Here is an 18,688-nt window from a genome sequence, read left to right as displayed (position 1 = left end):
TGTGTTCTTACAGTCTGGGTCTTTGGCAACCACATTTTCAGAGATTTCAGATGGGTCGCTGACACCAACAGCATTGACTGCTCTCACTCTCAGAACATATTCTTTGTCAGGAACAACACCTTCTTCAACCTTGAATTTCAAGTCCTTTATTGGGCGAGAATTGACTCGCATCCATTTCTCAGTGCCTACTGGACACATTTCGACATGGTATCCTATAATAGGACTTCCACCATTTTTCTCTGGAGGCTTCCAAGCAATTGCAATGTGCTTTCTCCCAGCATCAGTCACATGTAGGTCAAGAGGTGGTGAGGGAGGACCTGAGAAAAGAGTGAAACATTCATATCCCGTCTCATCAATGTCTAGACAATATTTTGTGTATAATCAGCATGACTTACTTGTTGGATCTTCAATGGATAGGATTTCTGTGGGTTCACTTGGGTGGCCAACTCCAGCTTCATTTTCAGCCCGAACCTGAAACTGGACCTCTGTTCCTTCAATGACATCAGTTACTCTGAAGTTACAGTCAGGTCCTGCAGTCTTTCCAGCTTTTACCCAACGGGTACCTAACCTTTCTTTCTTCTCAATGACATATCTATTGAAATAACAAAGCATTTCATTAGCGTTAATGAAAAAACACAGTTAAGAATTTGCAGCCAAGCATAAGTTATTCTTTAGGAATTAATTCAAATTCTACCTCTGTATTGGTCTTCCACCATCATTTTTAGGTGGCTCCCACTTTAGGTCAACATGTCGTTTTGTCACATCAACCACGGCCAGAGCATAGGGCGGTCCAGGAGTGGCTGAAAGCCAAATAATCAATGATTAGGAAAACCAGAGGGAAGGTGATAATTTCCTACAAATATTGTCACAAAGATTAAGTGTGAGAGCATACTAAAGGTGTCTTTGGCCAAGACAGAGTCCTCAATTTCAGTGTAGTCACTTTGTCCTATAGCATTTTCTGCAGCAACTCGGAACACATATAAAGAGCCCTCAGTCAGCGGGGTGACTGTGCACTTGGTGTCCTTGACAGTGGTGTCCACTGTTTGCCAGCCTTTTCGCCTGACGTCTCTCTTTTCCACAATGTAGTTGGTGATGGGGGACCCTCCATCTTTCTCAGGAACTGTCCATTTTAGGTCTGCTGTATTTTTTGTGATATTAATAACTTCAAGCCAGCGGGGTGGTGATGGAGGATCTGAACAAAAAAGAAAGAAAGCAAATTCATTTTTTTATTATCTAGTAGTCTGAATGTGCAGGTAGTCGTTAAGAAATAATATAGCCAGGAGGAAATAATAATAATGAATTTTTCATATTTTTTCATATTGTAGTTCACAGGCAGATGTTAGAATTTATATGCCCCAGACATCAAGAGTGACTTACATAGCTTCTCCCGGCAAAGCACAGGGTCACTGGGTTCACTGGGTTCACTTTCCCCGGCCTTATTCACAGCTCTAACTCGGAATGAGTATTCCTGTCCTTCCATGAGCCCTCGGAGCAAGTGCTGAGTGGTAGGAACCCCTTCTGCCACTCTGACCCAGTCATCTGTTCCAGTCTTCAGCATTTCAATGACATAAGACTCAATCTTTGCACCTCCATCATGTTCTGGTTTTGTCCAATTCAACATTAATGATGTTTTGCCAATATCTTTTACAGTTGGTTTCCCAGGGGGCCATGGAGGATCTGCAAGCCAATGAAATCATTATTTAGGTTTGCCAAAAAGGAGTTCATATAAGCTTCAAAATCACCACAAAAATTATAAAAATAATACCTATGGGATCCTTTATTAAGATTGGTTCTGTTGTTTTACTTGGTTTTCCAGGTCCAGCAAGATTTTCAGCTAACACACGGAATCTGTATTTTTTCTTATTGGTGAGTCCTTTCACTCTGAATTAGGAGCAAAGTGCATGTGTAACATCATGGTAAGAAGGAGAAGAAGCCTATGTTTATTTTACACAGAAGAGACTAACTTATTAAATTATAAAAAAGTGATTTGGAAATTTAACTGAAAAGCATTTCAATATAAATTAAAAATTGCTTTTTAACTGCCACATACTTTAGACTTGGCCAAACATACCAATCTAATTATAATACCTATGACAATGATCATTATCATAATATACTGGAGGATCAAACACTTTGAAACTTCCTGAAAGTTAATGTTTTAGAGTAAACTGAGAAATGTGCCCTTGAATGGAATTTATATAGTTTTTCGAATTATGAGGTAATAGAAAATATAAGTAATAGTAGTTTAAAATTTTTCCAGTAATATATAACCATGTGTAATCCAAAAGAATACTAAAGAGTAAATATTTGAAGATACTGCTGTCTTAAAATCTTGATGGGGATTCTGAGCGTACCTGTATGTTGTGTCCTTTACTGGCATCTTATTGCATCTAACCCATTTATCCGTATCAGGATCCAATCTTTCAACCCAGTATCCAGTGATTGGGCTGCCACCATCATCATCTGGCTCACACCATGTGAGAGTCACTGCGTCTTTAGTGATATCAGAAGGTTCTAGGTGAGTTGGAGGTCCAGGTGGATCTATAGAGAAGATAATGGTATAAAATGTTATATGTCCTGTATATAAATATAACATCAAAATGCAAGTATGATATAAGCATCCTTGGTTTTTTATTTTTTTATTTTTTTATTTTTTTTTTCAGCTGATTGAGAAACTTACCAAACTGAAACTTGGCTATTATCGGAGAGGCCTGAACTGGTTCACCAACACCATACATGTTTTCTGCAGCAACTCTGAAGATGTACTCTTTATTGGGCACTAATTTGGTGGCCTTGAAGTTTGTATCCTTGATGGTGGATGAGAGCTTGTGCCACACTTCACTATCAGTTGCTCGTCTCTCCACAACATAGTTTGTGACCTTAGATCCACCATCATCTCGTGGTGGGTTCCATGTTAGAAGACATGACTCACTGGTTACATCTGTGATGTCAAAGGCGGCTGGTGGTCCAGGTTTATCTGTGTATAGCATTACAGATACAGAAAAATTATTATTCACCAGGATTTTTTTTTTCAAGAAAGTAACTGCAAAGAGTTTGTCCCCTTTTAAAATGAGAACCTTCCTTACCTAAGACGTTCACTTCCACCACAGCAGTGGCCCGGCCACACACATTCACAGCCTCGATGATGTATGTGCCAGTGTCGCTTCTCTTACTATCAATAATAGTCACTGTGGATTTCTTTGGGACATTTTCAATGGTAATTCTTTTGTCCTGCTTCAGAATCATATCAGCCTTTGTCCAAGTTATTTTAGGTTCAGGTTTTCCGGTTACAGTGGCAGGAAGTTCAATCTTGGTCCCAGCTTTTACAGTGAGACCAGCAAGAAGCTTCACATCGAGGAAGATTTCCGGGGCCTCTGAATTGGAAAAGATTATTTATGATGTTAGCAAGTTCAAGCAGATTTAAGGTCAGAGGCCTATTTGATAAGACAAAAATCAAAACCAGATACCTTGTGTGTCCACAGCCTGGATTTCCTCTGTGGGTTTGCTTGGTTTGCTAGCACCCTGCCTGTTTAAGGCTTTTACGCGGTAGGCATACCATTTGCCTTCCTCAAGACCTGTCACTTCCATTCTGTCAGGAAACAAAATAGGATATTTTGCTGTATTGTCAATAATCTGTTTCATTGTGTAGTACTCATAATCTTTCAAAAATTTGAAAGATTGATATAACACGTCTTCAAATTAAATCTGGATTACTATGGCACTATAACTGAATACATTTTCATTTCAACACTGTCATGAAAATCCTAAGCAGGGGGTACATTCAGCAGCACCTTTTAAAATCAGACAGACACACCAGTGGCATAGAATTCTCAAGGAAAAAAGACAAACAGTAAAATCTTCTCCAATTTTAGTGACTAGGAATACGCATTTACTCTCATGCCAAATAACCTACTTTGTTTCTGCAACAGGTTCTCCACAGGCAACCCATTTATCAGAACCACGTGGACATCTTTCAACTATATATCCTTTGATGCGTGAACCACCATCATATTTCGGTGGATCCCATGTTAAGAAGATGCTATTGGCTGTTCGATCTCTCCATTTAACATTTTCTGGTGGGTCAGGTACCGCTATAACATTTGGAAGAGAGAGTCAGTCTTACATAGGCCACCTATGAAGTTCTCTTCACATTGCCAACCCCTGCCTGGCCCTATAACTTCAACCCCAGGTCTAAAAGCAAAAAATAAGCAACACAAGATTAGGTAAGAAATCATCAAGAATGTACTCACTTGCAGGAGCTGACATATTTACAGGTTCATCAACATATGCAGGTTCTCCAGGGCCACATTTGTTACGAGCACAGACCTTGAATAAGTACTCTTTTCCTTGAACAAGATCAGGAACTGTGAATTCTAGATCAGTCACACAGTCTATAACCTGGGAGAAAGAAATACAGTTAATTAGTTATTTCCCAAAAATCCTTTCCCCAATGCAAAAAATGTTTACCATGACCAGGGATACAAACTGAAGTTGTTTGGAATGCTAAAGATTATTCTCATATTAATTTCATATTATGGAAAACTGCAAAGTGGGATACATGATAACATTTGACTCAGTATAAGAAAAACTGCTTCACAGTTTGTACACATGAAAAAAGATGGCACATGAGGTGTTGACTCTTCCAACCAGTTTGGTTATTAGAAATATAATTTTAATTCAGGATAAAGAATAGTAACTAATATAAACACAAAAAATAATGGCTGATTAGGTCAACTAAGTTATTCTAGTGGAATAAGAAGTGTGACCACAAAGGAAATAAATATTTACTTTTCTTAGACTGACTTCTAGCTTAATGGGTACATATTGGGTACAATCCTAGCTGAAAATTTGGTAAGGCCCACAAGACAAGACAATTATACAATCCTTGGTTGAGCTACCTCAGGAAGCATTAGCACCAATGCATTCTTAAAAAGTTTTTGTACGTTTTCAGTGAGGTAAATGTAAGAAGACGTAGCACATAGGACTTTTGCATAGCATCCCAACTTGGGATTTCCCCTACTCTCATTTTCGGCATTGATGCAGTGCTGCTAAAAACTCACTTTAGTCCATGTTTTCCGGCTGACTTCTCGTTTTTCAACAAGGTATCCAGTTAATGGACTTCCTCCATCATCATCAGGTGGTTCCCAAGTCAAATGTACTGAGTCCTTGGTTATATCACCAAATTTCAGTTCTTTGGGTGCACCTGGGCGAGCTGAAAAGAAAATGCACTCCCAAGTCACTATCACTAATAGTCTGAACCAATACTGCCAAATCACCTTTGATGATAAAGGTTTAGTTCCTTACCGATTACATTGACATCAATTTCCCCAGAAATTGTTTTCACACGGTTTTCTAATTTCAGTGTATAAATGCCCTTGTCTGAACGTTCACTTGGAGAAATCACAAGTTCGGCATAGGCAGACAAGGTCTTCATTTTCACACGGTCCCCTGCTTCTAGAACTTTATCTCCAAAACACCAGGTTGCAGTAGGCCTTGGATAGCCTGTACTTGGAACCAGGATCTTGACAGGATTTGGGACAATAACTTCCAGACCATCTTTAAATGCACTTAGATCCATTGTTGGTTCAACTACAAAAACAAACAGTTAATGAGTTTGCAGTGCCATATTTAAACCTCTGTTGCCCCAAAGTAGCTATGTGCTATTCCCAGATCTAAAAATAGAATATCTATTTACCAAATGCATCATCAGCAGTGAGAGGACCAAGAATTTCAGATGGATCTGAAACACCAGCTTCATTTTCTGCAGATACTCTATATAAATAATTCTTTCCTTTTTCCAATCCAGTAACCTATGATTAGAATTAATATTTGTAAAAAACACATACAGTTATGTCCATGATCCACACTGAATATTCTTTTTTATATGCAAATGACCTACCTTGTAAGTCAGTTCAGGGACAAGTTTCTTATTGCAGCGAATCCAATTATCTTTTCCCTCTTCGCATCGCTCAATTATATAGCCTAATATTGGGCTTCCTCCATCTTTCAGAGGAGGTTCCCATTTGAGCTGAACTGATGACTGAGTCTGATCTGAGGAAGTTAGGTTTATAGGTGGACTTGGTCTCTCTGGAATAAAAGAAAGAGTTGGAGCATACATTTTGTTATTGACAATTTATGAAGACAGTGCTATAATCAATTATATCATCCTCATTAAAATAACAGATTTATTGAATTCACTGATAAAGTAGGCACAGTCTGGGTTTCTAGAACTTTATTCAAATTTTTATGATATTATACCTTTTTTTAACTTTTATTTAACTTGATTTATTTTAATTGATAGACCTAACATCTGAATTTCATGTAGTAATTATTTCCTTTTTTTTTTTTTTTTTGATGGGCTTACCAATTGGATCGGCAACTTTGACGAAGGGTGTGGCTGCACTTGGTTTTCCAACTCCAATTCGGTTTTGGGCTCTCACTCGGAAACTGTACTCCTGTCCTTCCACCACATCAGTCACAGTTGCAGACAGGTCTTCAGCTCTCACAGTCATGGCAGTATCCCACCTGATAGAAGTCTTGTCTCTTAATTCAATGACATAGTTTGTGATCTCAGCACCTCCATCATACTCTGGTGGTTCCCATGTCAGTGAGACACCAAATCGATTCACATCAGTGATAGTTACATTCAAAGGAGGTCCTGGAACATCTGGATTTCACCACAGAAAAAGAAAACATGAGTTTTGGGTAACACTGGGGATGAAGGTAAATATTGCAATTTACTTAAAAGCTAGCTTGCAATTTACTTAAAACTTCTTACCATATTTACTCCTTGCTTCTACAGGATTCTCAGTTTCTACCGGTTCACCAGTGCCAACTCTGTTTCTTGCACTCACACGGAAGAGGTACTCAACTCCTCCTTTCTGTAGACCAGTGACAGTAAACTCACAACTGTCTGCACGGTCTGTGGCCATAACCCAGGTCTTTCTCTTAATGTCACGTCTTTCAACAACGTAACCTATGATTTTGCTTCCACCATCAGTTAAAGGTTCTTCCCAAGCAAGGCTCACTTCACCATCAAATGTTTCTGTCACTTCTAAGTTACGTACTGGCCCAGGAACATCTGAAATTCACATATAAAGGAATTTTTTAGTGTGCTGTCTTGCTTTTAAGTTGTGCTTTGCCAATTAAACCTGAGTGACCCAAGGGCTTACCAATAACTTTTAAATTAATGAATCCTTCTGCTTTTCCATGTTTGTTCTGAAGCACAATTTTATACCTTCCTCTGTCTCCTTTCTTGGCTTCTAAAATTTTGAAAGAAGTTTGTTCAGCTGTAGTAACAATGGTTTTTGTAGATAAAGGTTCATTTTCTTTAAACCACTCTGCTTCTGCTTTGGGGTAGGCATCGTACGGCACCACCATTGTCAGAGGCTGGCCAACATCAACCACAAGGTCTTGATCAGCTGTCTTGATTTTCGGTGCAGCTAGTTGGAAAGATAACATGTGAATGCTTTTGACAATTAACAGTAGCCAAGCTACATCATATATTATTATGCACTTGTTATCAAATATTGGTTACATAACCTTGCCACAGTAACTTTATAGCAGAGAAAACTGAGTGGCTTAGAGTTCTCATAGCTTTTTTTGGTTGTTGTTGTGTGTGCAAATTAGACTGGAGAACAGAGGATGGAGAATGGCATAAAATGATTAGACATGCATTCTTTGCCAAAAGTAATAAGGTAGGATTCAATGTAGTGCAAAATATGTTTTTTTTTTTTTTTTTTTTTTTTGATTGAGTAGGCACTGCATACTTAGTTCAAGATAAACTAGAGAAACTTTTTTTCTTATGAATGAGAGATACACTAATGGCTTTTTCATAAACACAGTATATAAGGATATCCTGGCTCAGGTAAGAACATGCTCAAAAGGCACACAGGTCTTTGGAAAGTTGGAGAGTATGAGATTGCCTTTAGGTTTGAAAAGATTCTCAGGGTGATAGGTTAGTTCTAGGAGCTCATAAACAGCCATCACGTACAAGGAACTCTCCAAGGTTCTGCATGTAAAGATTATTGCTATTAATTTCCTCTTAGTCAAGACACTTACTTTGTATTGAGCAAAATTAGAACAGTTAACATGTGGATAGGGCTTGCTAGAAATGAAAGACCCTCACAAGAATTACCTCATTAAATAACTGTGAAATCCGAAATCTAAATAATCTCTGTGATATTGGAAGGATATTTTAAAATAAAAGAAAGAGACTGACCTGCCAGTTCAAGCTTAGCTCTGGCTTCTTTGTCTTTGGCAATAAATCTGTATTCACCCTGGTCACGGGGCTTAATATCACAAATCTGTAGTCGATGTATCTTTCCTTCACTCATCATTTGGTGTTTATCACCCTGGACAACAACCATGTTGTTTCTTAGCCATTGGACTTCCACCTTATCTTTGTTGAGCTCTGCTAAAAAGGTAACATCAGCACCAGGGGCTTCAAGAATATCTTGGGGAGGCCTGATGATCTCAACAGGAATTTCTGGAAAGAAAATGCAAAATAAATAAAAATATGTTTACATTTTGATTAACAATATAAAAAATTGGTAACATTAGAGTTGTCCTTTTGTTTAATATGTACCTTCCACAAAAAGTCTAGCTCGAGACTTCCTGTCTTCTACTCCACAAGCATATTCACACTCATCATCCAGTCTGCAATCTTTTATAATCAGTCTGTGTGTACTTCCATCTTTTTCAAATTTGTATCTAAAGGAGACATTGAATTAATAGTTAGCTTGCATCACAGCCACTAAATTGTCAAAAGCGTATATATAGCTATAGAAAGAGAGAATAAAAAAATTTTGCTTACTTTTTGCCTTCTTTGATTTCTCTCCCATTTCTGTACCACTTTACATTGGCTTTCTCTCTGGAGAGCTGGCAGGAGAAGACAGCGTCATCAAACTCAGTGACTGTCTGATCTTCCAAGTGTTCCACAAATTCTGTAGGGGCTTCTATGATGAGAAGCTCAGCAACAGATTTATCTTGTCCAGCAGTGACAATGTATTCCCCTTCATCTGGGAAGCCACAGTCTTTAATGATTAACGAGTGCTTGTACTTGTCAATTCTGTATGTGACACGGTTGTCAAAAGGCACTTCTTCACCATTTTTGGTCCACTTCAGTGTCACATTGAGACGATTCACCTTGCACCAGAATGTGACAGATTTCTTCTCCATTGTTTCAATATCTTTAAGAGGCTCAACAATCCTAAGGTCTTCCTCTGTTGTAAAGGAGAAAAATAATGTTGATTTTAATTATTTTTATAATAGAAATTGATGAAAAAATCTCTAGTGCCATATAAATTGCTTACCTTCTACTATTAGGTTGGCTGCACTTTTAACATTTTCACCTCTGTGATTGGTCAAAGACACATTATAGTTGGCTTGGTCATCTAAGCGTGCGTCTCTAATTCTGAGGGTGTAGACCAGGTCTTTTTGGAGAATAATGTATTTTGAACTATCAAATATGGCTTCTTCATTTCTGAACCATTTGGCTTTAGCACCTTCAGTATTGACTTCACAGTTGAAGACAACTTCTTGTTGTTCCTTCACCCGGGTGTCCTTAAGAGGAACTACGATCCTGAGTTTTTCTGAAAGTAACCAATAAGACTTTATAGTATGAAGAAAAATGGAAGTAGTAAATACAAATACAAGAAAAACCCTAAAAGCAAGAACAAACTTACCAATGACTGTCAAGTGAGCTGCTGCTCTGGCGGCCCCCACCATGACGACGTAAGTGCCCATATCTTGTAATGTGGCATCTTTCACAACTAAGACCCTCTTTTTACCATCAGCAATAATGTCATATTTATCTCCAGATTCAAGCGTCTTATCATCTCGCTTCCACTGGACTTGAAAGCTTTCTTTTGAGATAGAGCAAACAAATTCAGCCTTTTCTCCTTCAAGTATTTCAAGGTTTTGGGGCTTTGAAATAAATTCAGCAGCCAGTTCTGGGAAGAAAAGGTTACAAGATATTAGAGACGTATGTCCTTGTACTTTAAATCTAGCAAGTATGAATTGTTAGATATAAAAGATCATTCACTGTAGTTTTCATACCATGTACTTTGACTTTGCCATCGGTTCGAGAGCTTGGGAGTCGACAGTTATAGTTGCCGGCATCCTCAAGGTGAGCATTCTGAATGATCAGGATTCTCTTGCGTCCATCAGTCAGTATTTCATATCTTCCTGTTTCAATGATCTCCTCATCCCCTTTATACCAAATCACTTCTGCGCCAGGTTTGGAGACTTCACAAACCAGTTTTATAGTGTCTGTTTCGCTAACATCAATGTTGGCAAGATTTTTGGTAAAGACAGCTTCTTCTTCTGCAAGCATTGAAAAAGAAAAAGCACATTGAGTTAAATTGGAAATTATTATTTTTTCCCAACACATATGCTTCACAAAGAATGACTGTACTCTTACCCAGAACTGTCAGCATGCCAGAAGTTCTCGCTGTCCTTACTTCACAGGAATATTCAGCTTCATCATCCAGTAGACATTTGTTGATGACAAGAATCCGCACTGCTCCCTTGGATATGATGTCATATTTTTTGCCCTTTTTAATTTCAGCACCATCTTTAAACCACTGAACCTATATTCATGATAAATAGATTATCAGTTTTCTTGTTCCTTCACACGGGTGTCCTTAAGAGGAACTATGTTCTTGAGTTTTTCTGAAAGCTACAAGCAAGACTTCACAGTATGAAGAAGAACCAAGGTGGGAGACACAAATGTAAACAAATCCCAAAAGCAAGAACAATCTTACCAATTACTGTTAAGTGAGCTGCTGTGTTACTATTATCAGTTATTAAAAACAATGGGATCATATATTTGTTGAGCCATAGTGGGCCGTAGACATCAAGCAGACTAACTTCTTGGATGTGTAAACTGAGGCTCAGACTTGAAGAAACTAGCCAATTGTAGTTAATGGCAACAAGAGGTACTTAGTTGAAACAAATATAATGGCCGATATTTGACTGTTTCTGATCTTAAAAAACAGCAGTTTCATATGGTTTAAAATAATATCTAAATCTCCTGATTGTGAATCCAGTGTTTTTCAAGTAATAGTAAATTAATAATTTACTATTGGAATTAATAATTTACTATTACTTGAAAAATTACTAATAATTAATAAACTAAAAAAGAGAGCAATTAAAGTCAAGTATACATTTTATACTAAAATTATCTTTGAAAGTAAAGTGGTTGCCAGAGAAAGTTTTGAGTAACTTTTTTTTTCTGATTTTGGCTAGACCAAAAGTAAATATAAAGTTATTTGACAGTACAAGATGACAGGTATACACTCACAGACCTTAGCATTTTCTCGGGAAAGTTCACACTCAAATCGAGCCATTTCTTTTTCTTTAACTTGAAGATCTGTGAGTGGTCTTAAGAATTCCACATGAGGAGCTGTAAGAGAATATCATCTGAATTCAAAATGAGGTTTCTGGAAATGTACTCTGACACTACCATAGTATACATTAAGAAAAAGTGAGTGTTTTGTAGGGCCTTTCCATCTTAATAGACTACAACTGACTTTGAAATCGCTTGAAGCTGCGTATCAGGTATGATGTTTTGCTTTTTAGATACTTCTATAGTTTACATAAAATCATGTGGCATTCTATATGTCCAACTAGTGAGCATATGTGTGTGTATAGTATACATACTAGGGAGCCATCTCAGTTCTTTTGAATAATAGCTGGAAGAAAAATCTTCATTTGTACTGCACCAGACTTGAAAGATATTGTCAAAGGAAACACCAGACACCAGTAGCAAAGAAACATTGTCTTATGTAAGGCAGCCAGCACAATCTTTGAGAAATTAGCAGAATTCAAAGATAACACAGCTTAAAGCACTATGACCAGATTTGTGTGTGGCTAAGAGGCTGTAATTGAAACACATATTCAGCTTTTTTAAAAAAATCAGCTTTGAAGATGTCACATATAAGTCAGGCTTAAAATCTATTAGTGCAACAAAGCAATATGTTTTGTATGGGAGGGTGACTAGGTTTTTTACATCTGTTATTTCATTAATCTCTAGAATTAATTCATCCAGTATACAGGATTAGGGAGCTGCCCCCTTGCCCTTCCTTCTTTCAGAGCTCCTTGTGAGTCTTTCCCAAGATGACCTTTCTTGAACAAGAAGATTCTGAGACAAATGCTGGCTAATAGGTTTGAAGATATGCTCCTTGCAGCTGAGCCTTCTTGGAATGAGGTAGATGTCAAGGGGAAGAAGGAGACCCAAGAAGCTACTTTGACATAAGCTTAAGCAGAACAACCACAAGCGGTAACAAAAACGCACTACAAGATGCATGAAGCAGAGTCATAGGTTGTGGCTGTTGACAGATAGGAAGCAACCAAACCAAACAAACAAATATTGCACAAAAATACGCAGAAAAATGTCATCACTCGACAAAGGAATGAACGAAGCAAGCTAGCATGTGGCATTTTGAAAACAGACATTAATTACATTTTTCACCAGAGGAAGAAGTAATGTTAAAAACCATTAGAGCTCTCTTCATTCAAAGAGTCCAGGACTCAAAGAGTCCAGGCCTTGCTCCATCTTCTTATCCGTTCTTATTCTCAGAGATTGAATCATGTGAATGAGCTTTGTTATATTACAGCAGATCACTGGTATGCTCCTACTGAGACTGAAATTTCATACTTATTTTCTAGTTGTTCCCCACACATGAAAATTCATTTTCTTTCCACATGGAAATCACTTTTTCTTTCTTTTTAAAATTAGGACTCCCTACTTATCTTTAAAATTCAGTTTCTCCTCATCTGTATCAGAATATCCATATAGTAGGCTGACTTCATGTAGACAAAGAGCACATCTACTCACTACTCAGTGAGAGAAAAGAAGCACAGGGAAAAGTGGTTGCTCCATCATTAATCAGACCAGACATAGAATGAGACTTTTCTTTTTTTCTTTAAACACATAAGGGATCAGTTTAGGTCAGTGTCAATAATGGAAGCTGCCAATAAATGCAGTTAGGCCAAGAAGGGCATGCAAAAAGCGTTGTGTTGTTTTGTTGTTGTTGTTATCAAAGAGTTGCAAATGAAAAGTCCTTTGTAAGAAGAATACTTACGCACGACATTCAGGTTACAGGAAGTCTTAAAGTCCTTAGCATCACAAGTGTATGTTTTAATATCCTCTGGGGTACAGCCGTGTATAATAAGTTTTCTGACCCTGCCATCAGCAACAATTTCATACTTCTTGCTTTTGAGGATTTCTGTCCCATTTTTGAACCATTTCACCTTAGCATTTTCTCTGGAGACTTCACACTCCAGCACTGCAGTGGCTCCCTCTTCGACCGTCTGGTCCTCAAGAGGCTTAGTGAATTCAACTGGGGGTTCTGAAAGAATCATACTTATTAGCCACGGTACTCCTTTCCTTTTCCAAGAGTTCTGGTACCTTCTCAATTTTCCCCTGGCATCTCCAGGGATTTTTTCTGTTCTAAGTTTTATTTTCAAGATTTGATTACGCTCAGATGTTTTCCTCTAATAATGATGTTTTATCATTATTTGTACAGACGAGGAAAATCGCTTTAAAAACTAGTAAACATTAAGGAAATAACAGCCAACTCTTGGTTAATAAAGTGATGGATACCTAGCTTGATAATAATTCTTCCTCCAGCTGGCTTTTGAAGATCTAGGATGTGCAATAAAAACAATGGAGACACAGGGAGGAAGTAAAACCTGTGCTAGTCAATTTTTGACTCTTGAAAAAGACAGTTTGTGAAGTATTCTGTTATGCCAAAAGGTAAAATTAGACTTTTGATTATTTAGTTGGTTTTAAACATCTATAGCACTCATGATATAAAGATAGTTGAGAGTTGGCATTATTTACGACCCTCTGCCTTATACATGTATTTAAAAATAAGCCTTGTAATTACCTTTCACAAAGAGGTTGGCATGAGTTTTGAAATCTTTTGCTGTTAGTTGGACTTCCCCAGCATCTTCTAACTTTACATCCCTCAGAGTAAGCGTATGAACTTTTCCTTCGGAACGTGTGACCACCTAGTTGTTTAAACAAAAAAAGAATCATGAAACAGCAATCTAGTATATGGGTGCATTTAATTCATTTGAGTAAGTGGTTTGAAATAGAGCTTTCCAAGTTGTTTTGTAATCATATATTTAGCATATATGCATTCAAAAATAATTTCAACCAATAGTTTGGGATCTTTTAAAAAAATTTTAGGCTTTCATAGTTGCCTTTATATAATTACTAGGTAGCCTTTCATGTTGAAATTGCTCAGGGCAATTTCTGCTTACATTTGTGGTCTTTTTTGCATATGTGTAGGTATATGGCACACATAGTATATACATATGTGTGTGTGTGTGTGTGTGTGTATGCCCCCGTTCTGATACTGGGCTTATATATATAAAGGAAGGACTTAGAAAAGCAAAATCATGAAAGGATGAAAGAAAAAGATTGGCTATGGCAAGCTGAAAGTAAACATTATGTTCTGACATGTAAGGTGTTTGCCATGCAGCAATGAGCTATAATCCTTCTTCCCATTTATTTTAGCAATGAAACTTATTTGCAAACCAATTAAACCTATGATTAAAATAATTTGTATAACCTATTAATTTTGTTCAAAACTGCAAATTAAGGTTGGACTCTTCTTCCTTTTTCATGTGTTTAAGCAACAGGAATGAGAAAATCAGATGTCAGTGGTGCTACAGATCGGGTCGTTCTGACAGTAAAGATAAGAGACTTGGGGGTTCTTCCAGTTTTATGATCTAAAATTCCTAAGAAGCTGTGCCCTGCCATTCAGGCTGATTTTGCACTGCTTAAGAGTTTACTTAGAGTTAAAAATAATGTAAAGGTTTTCACCAGTGGAACTATTTATTACACTGGCGTAAAGAAAAGAATCAGAAATAAGGTTGCATCTAAAGGTGTTTTCCTTAATGAAGAACTGGGCATGGTTAGTCAGATAATTATATTAATAATTGAGAATGGCCAAAAAACATAATCAGGAAAAATAACAGCTAGGAGAGGGTAATTAAATATGCCCTTGGAACAGAGCTACTTATCCAAGGGCATGGTGCTGAAATGGGGAAAAATTGCTTTTTAATGATATTTCAACATAAATTTTGGAATGATGCTTTTGCCTACTTAAAAAGGTGTCTCAGTTTCTAATCCACCCACAGATACATTTTTTCTGTTAATATTATGTTGCTTTATCATTTGAGCTCCTCTGTGGCTACTCTAGGACACTGCTCAGAATGCAGTGCTTCTCAATAAACAGCTTGTATACAGTCTACCTCCACTATATTAAAAGAAAGAAAAGGAAAACTGATTGATACCTTATAAAAATAAACCAAGGAAATAAATGTTGAAGATTTTGCAGTAGACTATATAAGAATAATGTTAGAGATTTTAAAAAATGATTATTTATAATGGCAGCATATTACAATAATATAGTAGGCTATGACTGACAAAACTATTAAAGTTTTATATTTAAATTTTAATTTTATCAAATTTAAAATTTAACTTTAAAATTATCAAATGCTATTTGGAACTTGGCAGTCCTTTCTTAAACTGACAGCTAGAAACAACAACTACAACAACAAAGAAAAAAATGCAACACCTCATGTCTACAATTTTCTCTTCACATTTCCTATTTGTATAGCTTGTTTTTGCTTGTTTGGTTATTGTAGTTCAGGAGGGAGGCTAAACATTTTACAAAAAGTGAATGTTAAAGGTCGAAGTTACATTGACAAGAGCAAGTTTGTTCTGATAGCTTAATATAAACAAAACCTGCCAAATGTCATAAAATGATTTTATTACTTCAAAGCTTATATTTAAGTTCTTTTTGAAAAGAGACATTTAAGTAATGCAAGAGCAAGTTCACAAAAGGCTAAAGTATTTTGGGTGCCTAGAGTAAAGGATTAAAATTCCTATGCCAAAAGAGATGCGAAGGGGCCCTATAGAATTATAGTAAACCGATCCTTTCTAACCGTAGAAAAAATTTTAGTTACAATAAGAATTTTTAAAAAAAATAAAATGTGAGTAAGATTTTTAGGAGTCTACATTTGAATTTAAATAGTGCAGTTTTAGTATTAGAACTGAGACTGATATTTTAATAAAAAGCTCTTAATATGATGACATGATATTTAGTAATGAAAGAACAATATCATTTGTCCTTAAGCAGTGTTCCTATAGATACATTACAAATGTACAGATCTAGAAAGACTCTTGAAAAGTCAACCAATTCTCTACCTTCAGATATGAAGTTAATTAAATCATGATTGATAGGATAAATACACATTTTCAAACAACAAGCTTGAAGGTCGAGATGCCTCCCTCAGTTCAATATTTAGAAGATCTAATTGTAAGGAAGGTTTTCTGATACGTAACTTAATTCTCATGCTACAAATGGAATGTGATGCTGCTTTTTCTAGTTATTAAAAAAATAGGCCAAGAAGATTTCCTTATTATCTGCATAACAGGCAGGCGTTACCTACCAGATGACTGTTAGTGAATCACCCTGTAATCACTCTATTGGAATGCTAGTTTGTTTGTTTCAAAGCAGTTACTTTAAGGCATTTTTTTTTCAAATACTTCAGTCAATTTTGTAGCTTTTTGTTAAACTGAATCCCATTTTAATTATATTCCTTTAAGTCTTCAAAGTTTGATTTGTATTGAGTTCTTTATAGCACACTTAATATTATTTCTGAAATATTGGGGTAAAATGTTACAGAACAATGTACTGTCTTGTGCTTTATTTCCAACCTATGCTGAACATATTAAATTAATGATGGGTTGTCAAGATAATTTAAAGACATATGTTATTTCTGGGGACAAAACATAGAGATCAATTTAGGCAAATTGTATTGTGGGCCAATCTGAATAATCCCTTGGTTTTTACTTATGGGTAAAACCTTGGGCATAAAAAATGTTAGTAAAAGCTAGCAGTAGGAGCTAGTTATTTACCAAAACTTTAAAAAAGATTTCATTTACATATGTGGATAACCACAGAGCCCCTCTTTCTTGTCAGTACCATCAGTTGTACTTTAAATAGTCCACTTGCATTCCAGATATTGCACAGCCCAAAGCACTTGCAGGTTAAAAATAGCTTTGGAGAAATGCTTGAAGAGCAAATCTGCCCAGAAGTTATCTCAACTACTTGACCAACCGCCTGAAATGGAATTTCAATCTTCTCCTCTTAATCCCCTTACACGCAGAACACTAGATAGGATGGAGAGCGTTAGTCTTAAAACTTAATGTGCACGATTGTTGCAGAGCATCCAGTCGGAGAGCCTATTTAATCCTTCCTGTCTTCTGGTTAATCAAACAAACTATCATTGATAGTCATTGAGATTTGCCTTTTCTTCAAAAAACTAAAACTTGATCATATTTTAAATAGTTATTTCTATTTCAATGAAAATATCATCAGGTTAAACCTAATAAAAAATGGAAAAATATGCTTTACGATTTCAGTAGAAATCAGGCTAAAGGCAGGAAGAGAAAGCCAAAGGCAGAGGAAGGGACGTCAGAAAGAGCAAAGAATAAGGAACATACAAGTGAAGGTGAAAGAACTTGAGAAAAAGAACGGGTAAGACAAGGCATGTCTAATTTTTACCTTATCACTGGGCTCTAGTTTCTTCCCTTTGAGATACCATTCTACTGGAATATCCTCGTAAGAGAGCTCGCAGTCGAAGGTGGCTGTTTCTCCTGCAGTCACGGTGACATCCTTTAAAGGCCTCAGAAGACCGATTACTCGTGCTTTTCGAGAGGGAAGAAACAGCTTTGTGTTATTCATTTTGTAATCCGAAAAGAATAAATAGAGACTTAGATATGAATCTTCATGGTTGCTTTCTTCAAGAAGCCACAGGACTGGTCACTATTTTAACTCCCATGTGAACGTGGCCCCTGGTGCTGAGAAGGGGAGAGCTGGTGGCTGGAGAGCGAGTATATGTAGGGGCCCCTTCAGGCTGACGTACAAGGTCAGCAAGAAATCTGTGCTGCATCTGTCTCTCTGCCAGGCGTCAAGTTCTTCTTGCTACATAAGGTATGTGACTTCCAAAATAACTAAGACTCTGATTGGGAGAGGACAAGGGGCCCTCAATCAGAGGCTGTTCCTATCCATCAAACACTTTGCACCTTCCAGAAATTTTAGCCTAATGCTGTCCACCTTCTTTCTTGAATCTGAAGTGCCCACACAGCAAAGTTTGTCTTTCTGGTGCTCCCAGTTGCACAGCCACTTGAGGGAAGTGGTCTTCAAGGGTTCTGAGTTAGATTCTCATTGTACGTGTATCTACTTTCAATGAGAGGACTACAGAGCAGGAAAATCTGATTTGCTAGATTTTCTCTTGTTCAAATGGCAAGGTCAACAAAATTTCTAAAGCTTTGCGATTTGAACCACTTCCATACTGGAATGTCAAAGTGGTAAATGCAAGAGAGCCAGTTTTGTGTTTTAATAGTATTTTCTAACTAATAAAATAATTCCAATTAATTTCACTCATATTCATTTTCTGTAAAAGTGTTTATTTAATTTTCCTCCAAAACATACAGTACTTACGCTTAACTCGGAGATGGGCACTAGATTTAACATTGGCAGCTTGGAAATCCACTCCACCAGTCTGATCCAGGCGGCAGTTGTGCAAAATAAGGAAGTGTATTTTGCCTTCTTCCTTAATTTCACAGTCCTGTACCAACAAAGTAGAAAAACTTTCATAG

The 18,688-nt window shown here is 37.0% G+C and overlaps 1 protein-coding gene across 3 annotated transcripts in view; it reads right to left on the bottom strand.

Annotated features, from left to right (window-relative positions):
- The window catches only part of TTN (titin), a 269,746-nt gene that overhangs the window by 83,896 nt on the left and 167,162 nt on the right, over positions 1-18,688 (bottom strand). For all 3 annotated transcript variants that reach the window (XM_032293067.1, XM_032293068.1, XM_032293069.1), the window contains 31 exons: positions 18,531-18,657; positions 17,592-17,734; positions 13,896-14,019; positions 13,089-13,355; positions 11,310-11,407; positions 10,424-10,592; positions 10,060-10,326; positions 9,687-9,953; positions 9,315-9,593; positions 8,816-9,224; positions 8,588-8,712; positions 8,222-8,488; positions 7,173-7,442; positions 6,779-7,081; positions 6,365-6,667; positions 5,900-6,087; positions 5,696-5,810; positions 5,305-5,589; positions 5,061-5,212; positions 4,251-4,398; positions 3,914-4,091; positions 3,468-3,589; positions 3,087-3,374; positions 2,681-2,977; positions 2,355-2,541; positions 1,766-1,881; positions 1,378-1,677; positions 893-1,192; positions 695-800; positions 396-592; positions 12-317 (listed from right to left, as the gene is read on the bottom strand). In XM_032293067.1, the coding sequence (XP_032148958.1) occupies positions 12-317; positions 396-592; positions 695-800; positions 893-1,192; positions 1,378-1,677; positions 1,766-1,881; positions 2,355-2,541; positions 2,681-2,977; positions 3,087-3,374; positions 3,468-3,589; positions 3,914-4,091; positions 4,251-4,398; positions 5,061-5,212; positions 5,305-5,589; positions 5,696-5,810; positions 5,900-6,087; positions 6,365-6,667; positions 6,779-7,081; positions 7,173-7,442; positions 8,222-8,488; positions 8,588-8,712; positions 8,816-9,224; positions 9,315-9,593; positions 9,687-9,953; positions 10,060-10,326; positions 10,424-10,592; positions 11,310-11,407; positions 13,089-13,355; positions 13,896-14,019; positions 17,592-17,734; positions 18,531-18,657 (6,703 nt within the window). The remainder of the gene's footprint in view (positions 1-11; positions 318-395; positions 593-694; positions 801-892; positions 1,193-1,377; positions 1,678-1,765; positions 1,882-2,354; positions 2,542-2,680; positions 2,978-3,086; positions 3,375-3,467; positions 3,590-3,913; positions 4,092-4,250; positions 4,399-5,060; positions 5,213-5,304; positions 5,590-5,695; positions 5,811-5,899; positions 6,088-6,364; positions 6,668-6,778; positions 7,082-7,172; positions 7,443-8,221; positions 8,489-8,587; positions 8,713-8,815; positions 9,225-9,314; positions 9,594-9,686; positions 9,954-10,059; positions 10,327-10,423; positions 10,593-11,309; positions 11,408-13,088; positions 13,356-13,895; positions 14,020-17,591; positions 17,735-18,530; positions 18,658-18,688) is intronic.

Source organism: Sapajus apella, unplaced genomic scaffold (assembly GCF_009761245.1).
Source record: "Sapajus apella isolate SASKATOON/1434 unplaced genomic scaffold, GSC_monkey_1.0 scaffold28, whole genome shotgun sequence".
Classification (NCBI taxonomy): domain Eukaryota; kingdom Metazoa; phylum Chordata; class Mammalia; order Primates; family Cebidae; genus Sapajus; species Sapajus apella.
The sequence above is the reverse complement of the archived record's forward strand: the minus strand, read 5'-3'. Positions and strand labels throughout refer to the sequence as shown.